At 40.4% G+C, this 20,545-nt stretch overlaps 1 protein-coding gene across 2 annotated transcripts in view; it reads right to left on the reverse strand.

Moving 5' to 3' along the window:
• The window catches only part of akap7 (A kinase (PRKA) anchor protein 7), a 183,850-nt gene extending 165,624 nt beyond the window's left edge, over positions 1-18,226 (reverse strand). Inside the window, exons 1-4 of one of the 2 annotated variants that reach the window (XM_078542094.1) lie at positions 17,874-18,225; positions 17,386-17,616; positions 10,312-10,467; positions 7,314-7,453 (exon numbers count right to left, since the gene is read on the reverse strand). In XM_078542094.1, the coding sequence (XP_078398220.1) occupies positions 7,314-7,453; positions 10,312-10,467; positions 17,386-17,575 (486 nt within the window). In that variant the 5' untranslated portion in view covers positions 17,576-17,616; positions 17,874-18,225. Of the gene's footprint in view, positions 1-7,313; positions 7,454-10,311; positions 10,468-17,385 lie in introns of both variants that reach the window. The other variant, XM_078542093.1, reaches the window with a different exon arrangement.
• Between the last annotated feature and the right edge of the window lie 2,319 nt (positions 18,227-20,545).

Genomic DNA, 20,545 nt, shown 5'->3' on the forward strand with positions numbered 1-20,545 from the left:
ATTGTTTTCAAAGATTTAAATGCCTTAAATGCCTTGACAGCTCCCTTTAACAGGTCCTTTTGATAGGTACATCTGACGGTTTGGACATTTTATTTTGACAGGTCTGTTGACAGTTCCAAGAGCTTGACAATAATGAGTTTCTGCACTTTTTACACGCATTTATACCTAATTTTAACAATTCCAAAGGACACCTGACCTTCCCCAGTAGTGTCCTGGGACCAGATCCAAAGGGGTACCTTAACTCTCTAAAGGGGTACCTTAACTCTCTAAAGGGGTACCTTAACTCTCTAAAGGGGGACCCTGGTTATCCAAATGAATCCACAAAGTTCAGACCTGCTCTTACCACATCCAAGCTGCACACTTCAGGTTTCACACTCCTGGACTAACAAAATCTCAATCTACTGGAGGCAGCGGATGATTTAAATGGCCAACTGCCTCCATAAAATGCACATGCTCGAAACACGTCACATTCCCATTCCTGCCCCGGAAAAATAAGAAGTGCCATGTGTGAGGGTGGGCCTTACGATTTTTGGGCAGCTCCACTATTTTCGCCACAATGGAGAAGTTCTCCATCATAGTGAAAACCTGGGCCTAACTTCATAATCACTTCTGAGAAAGTTTTGCGGCCTTAAGAAACTAATTTGATATCTGTGGAATGTCAAATCTCTCCCCATTGCGATAAAACAATTCTATTTAAAAATGCAAAAGTTCATGATCTTTCAGCTTCTACCCTAATTTCCTGTGCATGTTACAATAATTTATTTCTCTCCCTGCAAAATTCAATTAAAAATGAAGAATAATCAGTGCATTTTACTTCCTGCTTTGCAATCCAAGACAATAGTTCCATGTGATTGGCTGCTTACCCTGCTTTAGGGCATCACTGCTGTTCGACACCTGGAGGTCCCGTTGACTTGGCACCAGATTGAGACTCATGTCAGAAGAGGGGAAATGCACCCCACAGAGATTGCTACATCTTTGTGGCCAGCTTTTAAGGTCAGTGGCAAGCACCATTGCTGACTGCGAAATCTAAGCCATTGTTTTCTCCCTTTGCAATCTACTCACTTCAATCACCACCTACCAGCGAGGAGATCGGCCAATCTGCTTCTACATCTCGTCAATAACATTTTTCAACCTGCTACCAGCAGGTAAAAAAACTAAAGCCTGCCTATCAGTCAGGGTCTCCCACAGTAAGATTAAACTCAAACTGCAAAGGATCACAGGTACAAACCCATGTCCTATAATTCTATGGTGCATATAGAATTCCCAAAGATCACACAAATTACAGCTTCATATTTATTTTTCATAGGGTCAAATCCTCAATGCTGTTCCAGGTCATTCCTTTCTTGGAGGCCCTGAACAACCCAGGTCATGAACAATAGACTTAATATTTCAAAAGAGTCGTACTTTTCCAATTTAACTGTGCAATAAATAACTGCAAAGTTTGCCTATTTTTAGACTGATTATTGAATCACAGAATGGCAGCAGAAGGGGGCCATGTGGCCTGTTGTGTCTGTTACAGCTCTCTGCAAGAGCAACTCAGCTACAGACCTAATACTACATAGGGAAAATAGAAAAAAGACACCTAAAGCTACAGAGACATTTTGGAAGAGTAGTCAAGAGCTAGGAGCAATGCAGATGTATGGGATCTCTAATGAACTAAACCACTACATTGCCAAGAATTTGCTGGGAAATTATGGCCCAGATCTTCCAGTGTCAGGATGGTTGTACCCCATAGGCACCCCTGAAGATCCATGGGGGGAGCCCTTGAAAGTCCCAACGCAAGGACTCTGTTGGAATTGCCCAGGAAGTTTCAACTTCCGTTGGACAATTCCCCTGCTTCTGGAGCCGTCTGAAACTTGGAATTAAAGTCAGAGACTTTGAGTGGTTCTGACTCACTTAGCAGAAAAGTTACCAGGAAAAGTGAGGAGGATCAAAGCCAGTTCTAACACCTGGGTAACTATACCATTGACCACCCCCACTCTGCCAACTCTCCACTGGACCCCTGGCTAACCCCATCGACCTACCCGACTAGCCCCCACCTCCGGACTACGACACTGCCCAACCACCCGACCACCCACCCAACCCCCAACTCCTCTCCTGAATGTCAGTCCAAACCCCCACCCCATGACCACCACCACCCCCCCAGCTCCGACTTGCCCCCACTCCCCCATTACACCCGGCTCTTTGACTAGTTACCCCGAATATACCCCTACCCACACCCCACCCAACTGCCTCTAACCCCCTGGCTAGACCCCATCCGACTACCCTCCAGCCCCCCAACTACTCCACCCGCCACTCCCCCCACCCCCCCGACTACCCCATCCTCCCTCTTCCACATCTCATCCTGACGACCACATTGACCAACCAACTACACCCCACACTGCCACCCCCCACCCCACCCCCACCCCCACCCCCCACCCTGACTACGCACCCAAAAAATGCCCCAGCCACCCAACGCCCCACCCACCGTACATACTTACCTTCTCTCTGCAGCTTCTCAAATTGGTTTTGGGACATTTAAACTTATCGGTATATGGCAGATGTGCCTGAAAATGGGGGCATGGCTTGGCTTCACCCGACACTCCTACACTCCAAGGGAAGGGCAGCAGGAGCAGGTAACACTCCATATTTCTCAGGAGGCCCGGTTCGCAAATCTGGGTGAGAAATGTGGAGCTCCAGTGCGAGTTAAGTAAATAGGGTGGAGTGGCAATCCAACAGCGGCTGCCACTGCACAGAAGATGAGTTAAACATGCAAAAAAACAGCAATTTGTAGAAAGGAAGAGATGCACCATTAGTTGTGAGTCATCACAAATCATTTACCCTACTGCACTGCCGTTAACCTCGCCGTCACTCTCGAGATTCAAGAAATTGCTGGATTTGCGATATAAATACAAATCAATCTTGCCGCAAAAAATTAGGGCTGATATTTATTGATGCAGGCACCCTTTTAGTGCCAAGTTTATGTTTCAGCAATGCCACTCAGTCTCAGAGACCCAGAAGGGAAACACATGAAACAATAAGAGTCCCACTTGTTGTTTAAATTATTTATATGTTTCTTTCTGCCTTTTTTTGCTATCTTAATCTACTTTTTATTTCCCACTTTAGTTCTCTTTCTGTATCTAATTTGACTCTAATTCGGTCTATTCCCTTCTCCATTATTCCTTTGTTCTCTAACTTTAGGTAGGCTACTCGTCCTGTCATTTAACAAGATTCCAGATATCATTATCAGCTCACACTTGTAGCAAAAGGTGGTGTAATATTTTTCAAACTGAAGGGTGAGGAAAAAAACTCTAACAAATGGGTTATGTCATGAGCTGCCCTGGTCCAGCAAATTCTGGGCCATGATTGAGGTGGAAAGGAAGAAATCGACAGAAAACCATGTTTGATGGGAAACTAACTTTCAAAAGCATATAACTGTGGCCCTAATTTTGCTGTGACGATGACAAAACTGTCAGCATTCGCTGTCATTACTCCTCTGAAACTGAGAGCAACTTCTCAGTCCAGGCACGCTCCGAATAACATGGAAATCAAGAAGTTGCAGTCATTGAGTCAACACTTCCCTGTGCCGTTGAAGTCCTAGACTGCAATCAGGTCAAAATCACAGAATCTTTACAGTGCAGAAGGAGGCCATTTGGCCCATTGAGTCTGCACTGGCTCACAGAAAGAGCATTCTACCTAATCCCACTCCCCTGCCTTATCACCGTAACCTTGCACATTCTTTCTTTTCAGATAGAAATCCAATTCTCTTTTGAATACCTCGATCAAACCTGCTTTCATCACCCTTTCAGGAAATTCATTCCATACTCCACTTACCCTCTAGGTGATAAAATATTTCCTCATACTCCTTTTGCCCATTATTTTGAATCCATGCCTTCTAGTTCTTGATGTATTCTTGAGTGGGGACATTTTCTCACTATTTACCCTGTCCACACCCCTCAGGATCTTGAATACCTCTATCAAGTCCCCTCTCAGCCTTCTTTTCTCCAAGGAAAACAGACCCAACCTCTCCAATCTATCCTCATAGCTACAGTTCTTCATCCCTGGAATCATTCTTGTGAATCTCCTCTGCAATCTCTTCAATACCTTCACATCCTTCCTCAAATATGGCACCCATAACTGGGTGCAGTGCTCCAGATGAGGCCTAACTAGTGTTTTATATAAGTTTAACATGACCTCCTTGCTCTTGTGCTCAATGCCCCTATTGATAAAACATAGGATACCATGTGCTTTATTAACTGCTCTCTCAACATGCCCTTCCACTTTCAATGACTTGTGTACATATACACCGAGGTCCCTCTGTTCCTGCACCTCCTTTAGAGTTCCTCCTTCTATTTTATACTGTGCCTCCAAATTCTTCCAGCCAAAATGAATCACCGCACACTTCTCTGCATTAAACTTCATCTGCCATCTGCCTGCCCAATCCACCAATGTCCTTTTGAAGTTCAAGACTATCCTCATCACATTTGACAATGCTTCCAATCTTTGTATCATCCACAACTTTTGAATTCATGCCCTGCACACCAGTCTAGGCCATTAAAATATATCAAGAGCAAGGGTCCCAACACTGACCCCTGGGAACTCCATTACAGACATTCCTCCAATCTGAAAAACAACCATTTATCACTACTTTCTGTTTCCTGTCACTCAGCCAATTTCTTATCCAAGTGCCTACTTTCCCTTTTATTCCATAAGAATTTTACTCAAGTTTATTGTGTGGCACTGTATTAAATGCCTTTTAAAAATCCATATACACATCTACAGCATTGCCGTTATTAATCTTCTCTGTTACCTCCTCAAAAAACTCCAGCAAGTTAGTTAAACATGATTTTCCCTTAATGAATCCATGCTGGCTTTCCTTAATTATTCCACACCTGTCTAAGTGACTATTCATTTTGTCCCAAACTATAGTTTCCACAAGTTTCCCTACTATCGAAATGAAACTGACTGGTCTGTCGTTGCTGGCATTATCCTTGCATCCCTTTTTGAACAAGGGTGTAGCATTCGCAATTGTCCAATCCTCCGGCACTGCCCGTAAGTCTAGGACTGGAAGATCATCACCAGTGCCTCTGAAATTTCTACTTTCACCTCCCTCAGTATCCTCGGATGCATCTCAACCAGTCCTGGTACCTTATAAATTTTAAGTAAAGATAGCCTTTCTAACACCTCCTCCTTATCAATTGTAAATTCCTCGAGTGTACCAGTTACCTCCTTTCTCACCTCGGTCTGGGTAGCATCCTCTTCCTTTGTAACGACAGATGCAAAGTATTTGTTTAATACCTCCGCTACTTCTCCTACCTCCACATGCAAGTGTCCTCTTTTATCCCTAACAAGCCCTACTTTGTCTTTTACCACCCTTTTATTATTTGCTTATAGAAGACCTTTTATGTTAGCTGCTAGCCTCTTTTCATACTCCCTCCTTGCTTTTCTGATTAGTTTTTTCACTTCCCCTCTGGTCCTTCTATATTCAGCCTGATTCTCCATTGTATTTTCTATCTGACATCTGTCATACACACACTTCTTCATTTTCATCTTCACCTCTATTTCTCTCGCCATCTAGGGTGTTCTAGATTTATTTGTCCTACCTTTCCTCTTCAAGGGAATATACCTTGACATTGCCTGCAATGCTGTCGCTTTGAAGGTAGTCTATTGTTCAGTCTTTTCCGCCGATATTTGATTCTCACTCACCCGACTCAGATGCATTCTCATTCCATCCAAGTTGGCTTTCCCTCAATTAATTATCCCTGCTCTGGATTGCTCCTTGTCCTTCTCCATGGCCAACCTAAACCTTATGATACAGTGGTCACTGTCCCCTAAATGCTCTCCCACTGTTATTTGATCCACTTGGGCCAACTCATTCCCCAGAACTAGGTCCAACAGTGCCTGCCCTCTCATTGTTCCAGAATCATACTATTGCAGAAAATTATCAATGAGCTGATGTAAATACACCTTTTCCTGCTATTAGTCTTGCAGAAGAACTTCTTGAAAAAGTTACATCTTGTTGAATTAGGTGCAACTAGATTTTAAACACCGTACTAACTTCACAATTACTAATAAACAGCCTTACCGGCACTGAAAGAGTAATTTTATATTTGCTGAATATAAAATTTTTCCATTATGTTAAGAAATTGCACATATTTTTAAAATAGCAAATTGTTTTTTTTTTAAATTGTATTTTAACTTCTAACTTAATCCCATCTGTACGTCCCAATGACTTATTTCATTATTTGTAAAAATTTTAAATTAATAGTGAAGGGATTCTGTGATTTTTTTTTACTTCCTGGTTTGCTGTCTGTGAGAATACGTCAATGTGACTGGCTGTTTACCCACTTGATGACATCTCTGTTGATGGATGCCGGGAAATTCCCTTGACTTGATGTCAGAAGCAAGCTGACCTCAGGAAAGGGGAAGTCTGAACCACAGAAATCGCTGGATCTTTGTCGGCAGCTTTCTAGGAAGACAGCAGTGAGTACTGTTGCTTTGGCGCTTACCGCAAAATCCACCCATTTTCTTGTTTATGAGAAATTTAAATACATGCTCTAACTTACTGTAGCACATAAACCATGCTGCAAATCAGAGCATGTTCATTTTTCTCTTTTGATCTACTACACTGTTCACTGTGTTGCATGAGTAAGTCAAAATGCTGAGTGTAACAGGCTGGAAAGGATTTTTTTCCTGTAATATGTTTACTATATTAAGAAAGCTCAGAAATTGGTTAAACCTCCCTTAAAGGTTTGATATCCAAAATGTTGTAAAATTAACAACTCATGAAATTCTGCTAATAACTTCAGACAGCAATTAGTGGCAGAATTTTAATGTGATTGTTAACATTCATATCCCTGAGGAAAACACTAAATAAATTATAAGCAAATATAATTAAGGAGAATCCACTGAGTAAAACAGTGGTCTGATGATAAGACTGGATATAAATGAGTTCCTCAGAATATAGGAATGTGCATGACCAGAACAGACCATTATGGATCATGTGGCCAATCCTTAAATTCAGAAAATGCCATAAACTAGATTATCACTCATATCCATCCATTACAAGATGAGATGATTGCTATAAGCTGTTCTTTTCTAAATTTATGCATTTGCACTCTCTATAAAGTAATACAATTTAAGTGATAAGGGCTTGCTTACAAAGAGGTTCTGTTAGAGAGAATGGAATAGGCAAACAGGTCTATGCCCTTTCTTACTCTACAGATTGGAAAATGGTTAACACCCGAATAGTTCTGTTTGCTGAGTTAGTGAGCTTAAATTTACATATCTTTTGTAACAAATTTTGCTTATAATATAAACATAAAATTATTTACCTTTGGGTTTGTTATTGGGATAGATACAAAGTAATTTGGATGAGCCTTTTTCTTCTTTTTTTGACCTACATCATCTTCATTCTCACCGCCTAAAGTACGCTTTCTCTTTCTCTTTGATTTCTTTTCAGGGGCTGCAGTGACTGAAAAAAAACCAAAAAAAAATGTACAAATTGCAGGATATGAATACCACAAAGGAAAAGAGAGAATGGAATCCAAAATTAACAACAGTTAACAAATGATTTTAATCAAGTATAAGGCAGGAGTTTCCATCCAAACTTAAAACTGAAAATACCCATAAAAATTCCCTGATAAAAGCAAAATACTGGAGATGCTGGAAATGTAAAATAAAAACAGAAAATGCTAGAAAAATTCAGCAGGTCTGCAGCATCCGTGGAGAGAGAAACAGAGTTAACACTTTGAGTCCGTATGACTCTTCTTTAGAGCATAAAAATACCTTGCCAATTTGTACTTGCACAAAAGAAGTTGCCAAGCCAAACTGACTGAAAACCCCCTGTCACATTTCAGTGAAGCTGTACTTATTAACCTTAATTTTTCCATCATTTTTAAAAGGTACTTGTATAAAATCACTAATTTACAGAACAATGTAGAGGTCCTAATAGTAAATTCCCAACTTTTTCATTACAACTCATCCTTTAAATTATGTTTGAGCGGCCAACCATAAGGCAGAAATACCAAAAAAACATTTTAGCCAGCAGTGAATGCAGACTCACTATACTTAGACAAATTTCACAGGAAGCATGCAAAATGAATGCACATGCATGTCATGTATGTCAACAAATTACTGTGATGTGAAAACGCTATCTTGGCTGACAGTTCATTGCAATCCTGAGGGACTGGGGGGAGTGCTGCTCTGTTGGTGACGCTGTTTGTCAAATGATACATTAATCCAAGGTTTGTATGCCCTCTCAAGTGGAATGTAAAAGAAATCCCATGGCACTAGTGAAGAAAGAGTTCTTCCAGTGTCCTGACCAACATTCATCCCTCAATCAACTTCACTAAAACAGATTATTGGGTCTTTTGTTGGACTTTACTGTTTGCAATGTGGCTGCTGCATTTGCTTCAGGTGATAAGAGGCTACATTTCAAAGGTGCTTCATGGGTTGTGAAACAATTTGGGATGTGCTACTATATTGGCACTATAGAAATGCGCATTTTTACTTTCTTAATTAATTATTCATTTTATATAAATGGATACTTTTAAGCTACACAATGAATAATGTTTACTCTTAGATCTATCCGTTGCTTTTCTGTTGATTTATTTGCTACTTAATTTCAATTAAGGGGCTTCCCCTTCAGCCTACTTCACATTCATATGATAAACCATGAGAGATCATTTTACCGAGCACATCTGGAGGCAAAGTGATCACCAACAGCTACTAGAAACTATGGCCACTATTGGTGTTGGATAGCCTGGCAAATAAGAAAGGATAAAGCACTTGCTTGCATTTATTTTGCACCTTTCACGACCTCAAATGTTCCAAAACCTTATTGCCAATTTAATACCGAATGATACGAAGTAAAAGGAGGCTATTTCTTTTTTTTGCTGTTCACTAGTGGACTGAGTGCTCAGACCACTTGTTCTGGCCAATTAGATTTCACATTTGTGGCCTGTAAAGCCTTCTTCTGAAATCAGAAATGATCACAGCTAAAGATCTAAGGTTACAGATGTCACTTCGAACAATTGCATACACACAACTTAGTATTTTCCCATGCCACTGCCAGTACTCTGAATCCACTCAGCAGTGCAAACGCCCAAATTTAGAATCAAGTCCTCAAAAGGCACTTTATTGCACGACTGCTTGAAGCAACTCTGGAACATAAAAGAAGCATTAGTGGAACAAATTAGCTGGAAATATATGCATCAAGGAGATCAGCTCCACTGCAGTGAAAATGTGAGTTTTGTTTAGTTGATATATATGATGGCCAAGCTCAGCTTTTTCTTATCCTTTTGTAAGACAATCTTCAGTAGGAATGGAGAGTATAATTTGTAAAGACAATCAACAAAATGAATCCATAATATCCGTATCTATGCACAGCAACTTCTAAAGAGAGTCCTTTAAATTCAATTGTATCATTGGATGCAAAATTGCATCACTCTCATACTCAAGCTTAAATTAAAGTAGTCAATTATAATTTACTGACACTTGACAAACATACATACATCTATTGCATAGATAGATTCTCTGGAAACAATTTGTATACACTGACCTGAAGGTATCAAGATAATAGCCTGGATTTTGCAGTCAGGAGGAAAAGAACGGTGCTTATCTTTCTTCACGCGTACAGCTGTCGGCAGGTTTTATGTGGGGTTTTCAGTGGCAACAGTTATTGGGTGTCTGAAACAATACTGCACGCTCTGCTGGGATCTGGGGCCTACGTGGACACCGAGTGTCTCTGCAATCAATCTGATTGAAGAGACCTTGTTGAGACATGCAGTCAAAGCCAGGAAGCATAAATTTGAATATTTAATCCAATGCAACATCAGAGAACCATAGATAGACGGCATTTTGAAGGAGAGATGAGAGAAAGAAAGTGAAAACAATTAAAAATTTTACTTTTTTTTAAAATCACAACAATTAAAATATGACAAAATGAGATCCTGCACTTATAAAAGTTAGCTGTCGGTGTCAAGGGAGTTTTTTTGTCAGTAAGTTAAACTTAACAACTCGTTAAAAATTCACTTACATTTGAATGGACAAATGTCAACTTTTGCTGTTATGTTTAGTGGGTAACCAGTAAGGACCGTAACTTCACGCCCTTCATATGTTTCAATGTTGAGCAGCAGGGCTAATTCTACAGTAGCCCCCAGATTTCTGCATTTTACTGTATATGTGCAGATGCCAAGTTTCTGCCCTGTTTGTTCCATAATAATGAGCACCAATATACTCAGTTATTGTTACCACAAAATCCAGGCTGTTACCTCTAAGACCACAAAGAATGTGTGAAAACAAAATATTACCATTAAATAGAAAACTTACATCCATACTCTTCCCTGATTTCTGCTTGTGGGAATGGAAGTTCTGCCAGTAAACTACTGATTTCATTCTTTGCAGCAGATGGATTTTTTTTCCTCTTTCTTGGTTTCAGCCTCTTTTTTTCAGTTTCCTCTGTTTTTTGTGTCCCCTCAGGGGCATCTATGCAAAAGTAAGGGCCGTTAATAAGAAATGTGTGGCATTTCATATCATTTAATAAGAATATTTGTATAATATCAATCTGGCTGAATGAGGAACTGGGTCAAAGTAACCACTGATCCTTAACCATTTAGAATACAACTGAGAAATTATGACAATGTGATTTACATACATAGAGGTTCGTAATTGGCAACAAGGACTGGATTTATTTTACACTTGAATGACGCAGCAATGCTTCTGTAAACCAGAGCATTCTCAGAAAATACTGCACTCAGTTCAATGGAAACGATGTAAGGAATATTCATTACATTCATTAGGGAATTTTTTTTAAATTGTGAATTTCTTTAGTCATATTCAGTGCCAGTGTCCTGGCTAACATTTATCCCTCAATCAAAACCACTAAAACAGGCAATTGGTCATTTATCTCATTGTTGTTTGCGGGACCTTGCCCTGCACAAACAGGCTGATGCATTTGCCTGCTTGACAAGTGACTACATTTCAAAAGTACATCAATATTTGTCAAGCACTTTGGGATCTGCTGAGGATATTAAAGACATTATAGAAATGCAAGTTCTTTCTTTCACTAACTGTATAAAATTGGCATTTTATTTGGCTTTGTATTGGGTACTGAACCATAAAATGCTACTGGGTCAAAATAATGGATTTGTTTCTTGAAATGCTGGTTCAGAAGAGTACAAATAAAGTATTCTGTAGCAGAGAAAGTTATTTACTCCTTCTGGGTACCTTAAAATCCATCAGTCCAAACAGCAGCATAGAATATGCTATTCATATAGCATGAACTATATACAAAATTCTATTTGCAGAACTGAACTATTCGACACAACAATCTCAGTTATCATTCAGAATTCCGATATTGAAATTAAGATGGTTCTCAAAGAGCACAAGTGAAATAATTATACAAGAATTGTCTTCTATGTTATATAGTCGGTAGCCCCATTTTATTTGGGTAAAAGTATGAAATTATCCAGAGCTGCTTGTAGCTGGTTTTCACTACAATTTAGTAAAGTGGAATGGTGCACATATGAAAAAAAAGTGTCCACTTGAAGTGTGAAAAAGCATCGCATTATGTGATAATTTTGTTTTTAGAAACATAAGTTGTATTTTGAGAGTGCATCTTGAGCTCTACAGCACTTAAGAAACAGGACTGGTAGTTACAACTTGGTCAACGGTCGCAACATTTTGAGGTGATGAATAAAGATCACAAATGAAAGCTTTTGTACAGTGACAAGGCAACAGAAAAAGTTAAAAAAATTATGGTGGGATTGTTGCAGTACCCAAGATAAGAATTCACCAATTCCTTCAATTCCATTATATTGCAGGAGCATTAAAGTTTCTCTTAAGATTTCAAATTATATTTTTAAAAACTGCAAGTAATATATTTTCAAATACAATGAATCAAAAGATGGACCCACACATTGGTAGCCAGTATGTTCTGTACTGTGCAAACATCTTTCTCTTCAAAAGATTACTTTAAATTCCCCAGTGATCATGTAGGAAAACATAATATGTGCTCATTTAATTTCCCCTAATCTTGAATGGCTCAGGCTTTGTGCAATAAGTCTCATATATTCATTGCTTTGTAACGTTAGCAACCCTGACTGATAAAATGTGACAGATGTCCAGATGGGACTATTTACTAATAATCCACTTAACCAGATTATCCCTCAGTGAGCATTAATTTGGAACCCTTTGGTCTTTTCATTTGCTAGGTCAGAAGCGGATATTAAATGTGCACATTTGTTGCACGTTTCTACCAGCAGCTTGAACTCAGTAACTACTTTAACAAAAGTAGAGAACCAGGGCTCTACTGAGAAGCACATGGATAATTGGTCTTCGTCAAGGAAGTGAGTGGTTACACTGTCTCTGCACATTATGCATGACCAGCAGCTACAACTGGCTTAAAGATGATGTGGCACTGAGGACTGCATACGTCAGAGTGGTTACATCACAAACTGGCTTAAAACCCCTCAACCTAGTAGATAAAAGAAAGAAAAAGACTTTCATTTTATAGTGCTTTTCATGACCTCAGGACATCCGAGAGCACATTACAACCAATGAACTACTTTTGAAGCGCTGTTACTGTTGTAATGTAGGAAATGTGGCAGTTAAATTGCACACTGCAAGCTTCATCATCACACTTATATCATGCAAAAGCAGAATTAAATGTGTGAAACTTCTGCACATCAGCTCAGAACTTCATACTGTTTCTGCCTCCAACAAAACAACACAACTGCATTGCTCAAAAGCAGTACCAAACTATCTTTTGCCTATCCATCTGCCTGTCATCACTTAGTCTGAAAGCTTTTATCATGGTTAAATGTTCATATACAATTTCAGCTAGTCTGATTAGAACAGTTGCTGAATATCACACTACACAGAGAAAACCAAATTGCTACATGCACCCCAACTTTGTAAAATCTTAGACATGGTTAAAATTTGTGCTTGCTCCAGATACTTTTTCTCCTGCCCAGCACAAAACATCCACCATAACAAGCAAGTGCTCATTTTCTGTCATCCAAAACATTATCTTGTGTATGAAGTAAGTTGGGATATCAGGCTAAAAAATAAACAAACCCTTCTAGTAATGAATAATGCGCAGGAAGGAGCAAAGGTTATCATCGTACGCTCTTAATATCTACAAATGACTGAAAAATAACAAGTCAACTGACCAATTCTCTCAGGCTACATGGGTCAAGTTTATTAAGTAGAATTAAACAGTAACAGCAAATTTCAATATCCTTCAATAAATTTCAGTATAAAGCTTCTCCTAACTTTTACTGTCCATTTAGAAATAATTTGACCAAGATGTCTTACCCAAGACTGAATGCTCACAATGTGCTCTTCTAGCTCTGACTACCAAGAACTAAACTCCTGGTCTTTTGTTTAGTCAAAATGCCGACAAAATCTTCTGGTTCAAGCATTCTGTGATACACAGAAGCCTGCCAGAAAGATTAGGCTTCGACTACAACCAACCTTTCCTGCATGTAGTTTTTGCCACATGGCATGATAAGAGCCCTTCAGACAAACAGCCTTGTTAAGCCAATTCAGTCCAGCAACAATAGTCGGAAGCTTTGCTCCTGTTTATCGTGTTCACTTGACTGTTGCCTGGCTGAAGTAATTGCATCCCGCAAGAGCTTATTTGGCTCTCAATGATGTGTTAATAATGCAACCTTGTATTCTCCACTTGGGAATGAGAACTATAAACGTGAGTTGTCAGATACCAGGGAAGATGATTGTGCAGGACAGGATACAGGCAGCAGAATTTTGGATAAGCTGAAATTTAAGGAGAGGATGCACCCTGAGGAAACTCTTTCGAGTTACCAACAGTCACAGATTGCAACTCTTTTCGAGTACAATCACAGTTTTTGGTTTCCGGGAGTGGGACATGAACCCACAACCCTCTGATTCAAAGGCGAGGGTGCTATGAACTGAGCCACAGCTGACACCTCGCACCCTGAGGAACATTGGCATAGTTAAGCAGGAGGTCACCTGAGGATTAATGAGATTGACTAAAGTAGAAGTGGAGGTAGGCAACATTCTGCAGCTGGAAGTAACCAATCTTTAGGATGAAGGAGATATGGAGTCAGAAGTTCAGCCTGGGCTGAATAAGATGCCAAAGATGCAAACAGTCTGATTCAACCAGGATCATGGCTAGGAGGGTGATAAAATTGGCAGCCAGAGTACAGGGTTTCAGGCCTAGTCCAAAAGCAATGCTTTAGTTGTAGGAAAATGGATGTCATCCAAGACTGGGCGCCATACAGAAGTCTAACAATACAGAGCTAGTGCAGAGAGATGTTGGGAGAGGAAGAGCTAGGCGTTTTCAGCATATATTTGGAAACTTACTCCATGTCTGTGCATGATGCTGCCAAGGAATATCGCGAAGAATCCAAAGATAGAGCAATGTGTTTTGGGGGGGTTGCTCTAAAGCCATCATTGGAAATTCTCCTGCTATGTTGAGATAGGCGAGAGTGAAACCCACCATGCTGGACAACAGAAGAAAGGCAGTGGAGAAGGATAGTGGGATTACAGTATCAGCACCTACATAGAGGTTGAAGAGTGAAAATACACACAGCGGTATAGGAAAAATCATTCCTGACTTTGATTGAGGTCATCACCAATAGTGGGTAGAATATATGTGGTTTAGCACATTGATTAACTCCTTGTATTTCTCAGCAGTGAGGGGAGGCAGTGCATCTGAAGCAGACAACATTGGGTTTGTGGGTCGGGATTGAAGTCAACCCGGGGCTAACAGCTCTCATGTCTAACTTTCTAAAGAGATCTTTATAAAACATTAATGTTTTGCAATTCGATCTTGAAAGTGTGTCCAAGTCTCTTTGACTCTCCTGCTCGCTCTGTCCCAATGTCAATAATTAAAACGTTCTAATATTTTAAACTATCAAAACAGAGATCATAATTACAGCCTGTTTGCTTTCAAAATCAACTTTTTTCCCCCCAAATCAAATAGGAAAGACACTGCCTCCAAAAGCACGTCAGTGTCTACTGCTCCCTTCCCCTTCTAAGTTTCACAAGCATACACAAGCAATACTTATAATTGGCAATCACTAAAGGCTATAACAGGTTTTAAGCAGATATTTTTTCCCCGTTTGACTCAACCTCACTTTTGAAAAATGCTTCAAAATTTGCCAGAATAAAAAAAACCTAAGAAATAGGAACAGGAATAGACAATACGGCCCCTCAAGCTTGCTCTGCCATTCAATCCATTATTGGCTGATCACTGACCACAACTCCACTTTCGCTCAATTCACCAAGACATCAAAAAAATGTCTATCTAACTCAGCCTTAAATATATTCATGGATGGAACATCCAAAACCTTCTGGGATTGACAATTCCAAAAACCCTCTTGAGTGAAGAAATTTCTTCTCATCTCAGTCCTAAATGATCAGCCCCTTATTGAGACTGGGCCCCGGTATTCTAGATTCCCCAGAAAGAGAAATAACCTCCAAGTCTGACCTATCAAGTCTCTTCACATTCCTGTATGTTCCAATGAAATCACTTCTCATTCTTCTAAACTTCTAAGAGCATAAGCCCAATTTACTCAGCCTCGCATCATAGAACAACCCTCTTACCCCAGGTACCAATTTAGTGAACCTTCGCTGCAACATCTCAAATGCAAGTGTATACTTCCTTAAATACGAAGACCAAAATTTGGCACACAATACCCCAGGTGTGGTCTCACCAAAGCCCTGCACAATTGTAACAAGATTTCCTTCTTCTTGTACTCCAGTCCCCTTGCAATAAGTGCCAACGTACCATCTGCCTTCCTAACTGCTTGCTGTAAGTGCACGCTAACTTTGTGTTCCTTGTACAAGCACACCATGGTCCCTCTGAACATTGACATGTACAAGTTTCATGCCTTATAAAAAATATTCTGGTTTTCTACTCTTAATGACCAAAACGAACAACCTCACACTTCTCCATATTATACTGCATCTGCCACCTTGACATTCACTTAACCCTGTCTATATTGGTTTGCATCCTCTTTGTGTCTTCCTCATAGCTTACATTCCCACCTAGCTTTGTATCATCAGTAAACTCAGACACATTACTCCCAGTCTCTTTGTCCAAATCATTAATAAAAATTGTAAATAGCTGAGGCCTAGCACTGATCCTTCCTGCACTCCACTTAGTCACAGCCTGCCAAGCTGAAAATGCCCTGTTTAGCCCTACTCTCCGCTTCATGGGGCCGTATTGTTAATCAACCCTCCATCCATGCCGATATATTACCCCTTACTCGCTAAGCCTTTATCTTGTGTATTAACCTTTTGCGTGGCACCTTATTGGATGCCTTTTGGAAATCCAAGTATACTACATCTACTGGCTCCCCTTTATCTCCCCTACAGGTTACATCTTCAAAAAAACTTTAATAAACTTGTCTAACAGGAGTTCGCTTTCGTAAAACCATGTTGACATTTTTTGATCAGAATAGGATTTATAAAGCTTTTGAGATTTGTTCTCTAGGTTTTCTTTAAATAATGATGTTCAAAATGTTGTAGACATTGAGACAGAAGTATTCTATGATTTGGCTCTGAAATGCTCCTGATAAAGCCTAGGAAACTGGCCACATTGCATATGATCAGACTGCAGGAACTGCCTCCAGCTAACAGCATCACTACTCCTTGAGCCTCAGCCCAGCGGTTTGGAAGATGCTGAGGCCTTTAAGTAAAACCTTTAGTGCATTAAAGAGAATTCAACTGGAAAATTTTAAATTAGTGAAATTTATTTTATAAATCATGTCTTCACAATTAGAAATTTCAGTTGGAGATAAAATTACTTCTATTTCAAAAAGCTGTTTGGTTTGAACAGTAAAATGTTTACATGATGTGGGTTTGCCATTATAAATATTTACAGGGGAATTTTCAATGTTAAATATTCATAGAAAAGTGACTTAAGGTTTTTGGACTGAAAACGCATATGTAATATTTTTAATGTGCAGATATATAAATGAATATATTCAAGGCTAGTCCTGAAAATAATCCAGACCACTAATTCACAGAAACATGAACTGCAGGTTTCAGTCCTTAAAATACTAACAAAAATCAATTAACAAAAAGCATCACTGTAAATTAGTGAGCCTAACAACATATGGGTTGTATGTTACAAAGCATAACTGTTTATCCTTTGTCTCACCATGACTGATGCTACAAATAGTATTTTTATATTATACACAAACATTGGATAATGCACAAATTGTTCCTATAGGTGTAAGGAATCTTGCAAGATGATAGTTCGTGTAACTAACTACGATACAATATAATCATTTTTGTGCTGTTATACACGTGGCGCTGTGATTATACATGGTTGAAAAACGTTATAATAAAGCTTGTTAAATTAGGAACAGAAAGCATTTATAATTTCAATATATTTTGTACGATTCTCACCATAGTGCAGATAGTCTTTAGCATTTGAATCTGACAGTAACCAATCCGTGTTAGCAGGCGAATCCCTTATGGAAGCTGCATCAGACTCAGGTGTTAACACTAGCTGAAGTTCTTCGTTGCTTTGCTGATCACAATCCATAGGCATCATAGTATTGCCTTCTTCCAGTGTCTTTGAAGTTACTGCCTCCATGTCCCTCACAGAGAGTGAGTCTACTGTAGTGTACCTGGTATCTGTTTCACCCAATTTAAAAACAAGTGCTGAAAGCTCTCTTTGAAGTAAAACTGAATAATGACGTAAAAAGTGAAAAGGATAAAATAAAGAAGTAATTTTTAAATAGTCCGTTGCTTTGAAACACTTGGATTTCTTGGGGTATACCGTTCTTATAAAACATTTAGATAATGCAAGCTTTTCATGGAAAGGTTGAAAGCCCCGTTGCTCCTCAGGAGGACTGCAAGATATCCAAGCTGCAAGTTTCAAGTGTACTGACCTTTCACATCCTAATTCTGGCACATTGATTGCACAACACTCACTGCCGGGAACCAGGTCCAAACTAAAGGCGGAGTGACTAGCCAGCGCATGGGGCCAGCACCTCCACTTTCTCCCAGTTCCTGGTGAGAGCAACGGGTTCGAAAAGCACCTCGATATCCTGGTGGCGTCCGGATCCCCACTCCGGCATTTTGCAAGGAGACAGGCTGTTCGGGAGCGGGTCCGGCCGAGCATTGAGTGCTGGTTGAGCTTTGTTGCAATGTTTACCTGCGAGCCGCGGAGCTCGAGCCCAGTCAGCCGCACGGCGCCCGGGCTCGGATTCCAATTGTGGTCCTCCAGCTCGAGCTGGCCAGCTACGGCGGCTCGCGAGGGGCTTACACGGTGTCGCGCTCAGTCACGTTGGAACGCAATTCCCAGGCTCTGCTTCTGTCTCACGTGTGGATGTCCCATATAAAGTGAGAAGTCCCAGTGCAGTCACTCAAGTCACACTTAGATTGGTTTAAAAAATGTTTTCTCTACCAGGAGTGAGCACAGCCCTATATCTTTCCAATCCTGTCACACTTGGCACGTTTTCCCAGTTTCAAACTGAGTTTAAAAGGTCTACCGCAAATGTTGCGCTGCATGAGCAATGAGATGAGCGATTTCAGTCGTTACCCCAGTAATCAGCCTGGATTGGTATCGTGATGACTCTGTGATCTTGCAATGACAACCTTACACGGTAATTCTGTTATTTGGGGAAGTAAAAAGGAAAAGCCTTGCGTTTATTTAACACCTTTCATGACTTTGGATGTTCCAAAGCACTTGGAGTCATAGAATGGTTTCAGCGCAGAAGTCCATTCGGCCCGTCACATTGATGGTGGTTGTCTGCAAGAGCAACTTCGTGCTCTTCCTCATAGTCCTGCAATTTATTTTTCTCCTCAGCGTTTTTCCAACTCCACTTTTGAAAGTCCCAATCGTGTATGCCTCTGTCATACGCTCAAGCAGTGCATACTAGATCCGAACCCCACACTGCATAAAGAAAATTTTCCCCATGTGGTCATTGGTTCTTTTGCCAATCACCTTAAATCAGTATCCTCTGTTTCTTGACCCTTTTGCCAATGGGAACAGTTTATCTATGTGCAGATTCATAATGATTTTGAGCACTTCTATCAAATCTCCTCTCAACCTTCTCAAAGGAGAACAGCCCCAACATCTCTAAATCTATCCAAGTAGCTGAAATCCCTGATCCCTGGAACCATTCTCATAAATCTTTTCTGCATGTTTCTAAAGTCTTCACATCCTCCGTAAAGTGAGGGTCCCAGACTGGACACAATACTTCAGCTGAGGTTGAACCAGAGTTTTATAAATGTTCTTCATAGTTTCCTTGTTTTTGTACTTTATGCCTCTACTTATAAAGGCCAGGATTCCCTATGCCTTTTTAACCACTTTTTCAACCTGCCGTGTCACGTTCAATGATTTGTGCACTTATGCCCACAGATATCTCTGTTTCTCCCCCATCATCCCCAACCGCCACCCTCCCACCCACCCACCACCCCCCCCCCCTCCCCCACCCCCAGTCAGTCTTCATTAGAATTGTGCTCTTTATTTTACAATACGTCTCCTCACTCTTCCTGGCAAAGTGTACAGCTTCACACTTCTCTGCGTTAAATTTCATCTGCTAATGTCTATCCTTCCACCAGTTTGTCTATATTTTCTTGAAATTTATCATTATCCTCTTAACGGCTCACAATACTTACAAGTTTTGTGTCATCTGCAAATTTCAAAATTTTGCCCTATACACCCAGTCTAGGTCATTAATACATATCAAGAAAAGAAGTGGTCATAACACCAACTCCTGGTGAACTCCACTATATACTTTCCTCCATTTGACAAAAAATAGATCACCACGACTTTCTGTTTCCTGTCACTCAGTGATCTGTGTATCCATGCTGCCACTGGCTCTTTTATTCTTTAGGCTTCAACTTTGCTAATAAGTCCACTATGTGGTTATCAAAAATCTTCTGGAAGAAGCCCGAACAAGACTGGAGTCGATAGGATTCAGGGTAAAACTCTCCGCTGTTTGGAGTCATACCTAGCACAAAGGAAGATGGTTCTGATTGTTGGAGGTCAGTCATCTCAGTTCCAGGACATCACTGAAGGAGTTCCTCAGGGTAGTGTCCTCGGCCCAACCATCTTTAGCTGCTTCATCAATGACCTTCCATCCTAAGGTCAGAAGTGAGAATGTTCACTGGTGATTGCACAATGTTTAGCATCATTTGTGGTTCGTCAGATACTGAAGCAGTCCATGTCCAAAAGCAGCAAGACCTGGATAATTTCCAGGCTTGGGCTGGCAAGTGGCAAGTAACATTCACACCACACAAATGCCAGGCAATGACCATCTCCAACAAGAGAGAATCAAACCATTGCCCCTTGATGTTTAATGACATTACCATCACTGAATCCCCCACGATGAACATCCTGGGGGTTACCATTGACCAGAAGCTGAACTGGACTAGCCATATAAATACTGTGGCTATAAGAGCAGGTCGGAGGCTAGGAATCCTGCAATGAGTAACTCCTGACTCCCCAAAGCCTGTCCACTATCTACAAGGCACAAGTCAGGAGTGTGATGGAATAATCTCCACTTGCCTGGATGAGTGCAGCTCCCATAAAACTCAAGAAGCTTGACACCAT

This window comes from Cetorhinus maximus, chromosome 5 (assembly GCF_964194155.1).
Source record: "Cetorhinus maximus chromosome 5, sCetMax3.hap1.1, whole genome shotgun sequence".
NCBI lineage: Eukaryota > Metazoa > Chordata > Chondrichthyes > Lamniformes > Cetorhinidae > Cetorhinus > Cetorhinus maximus.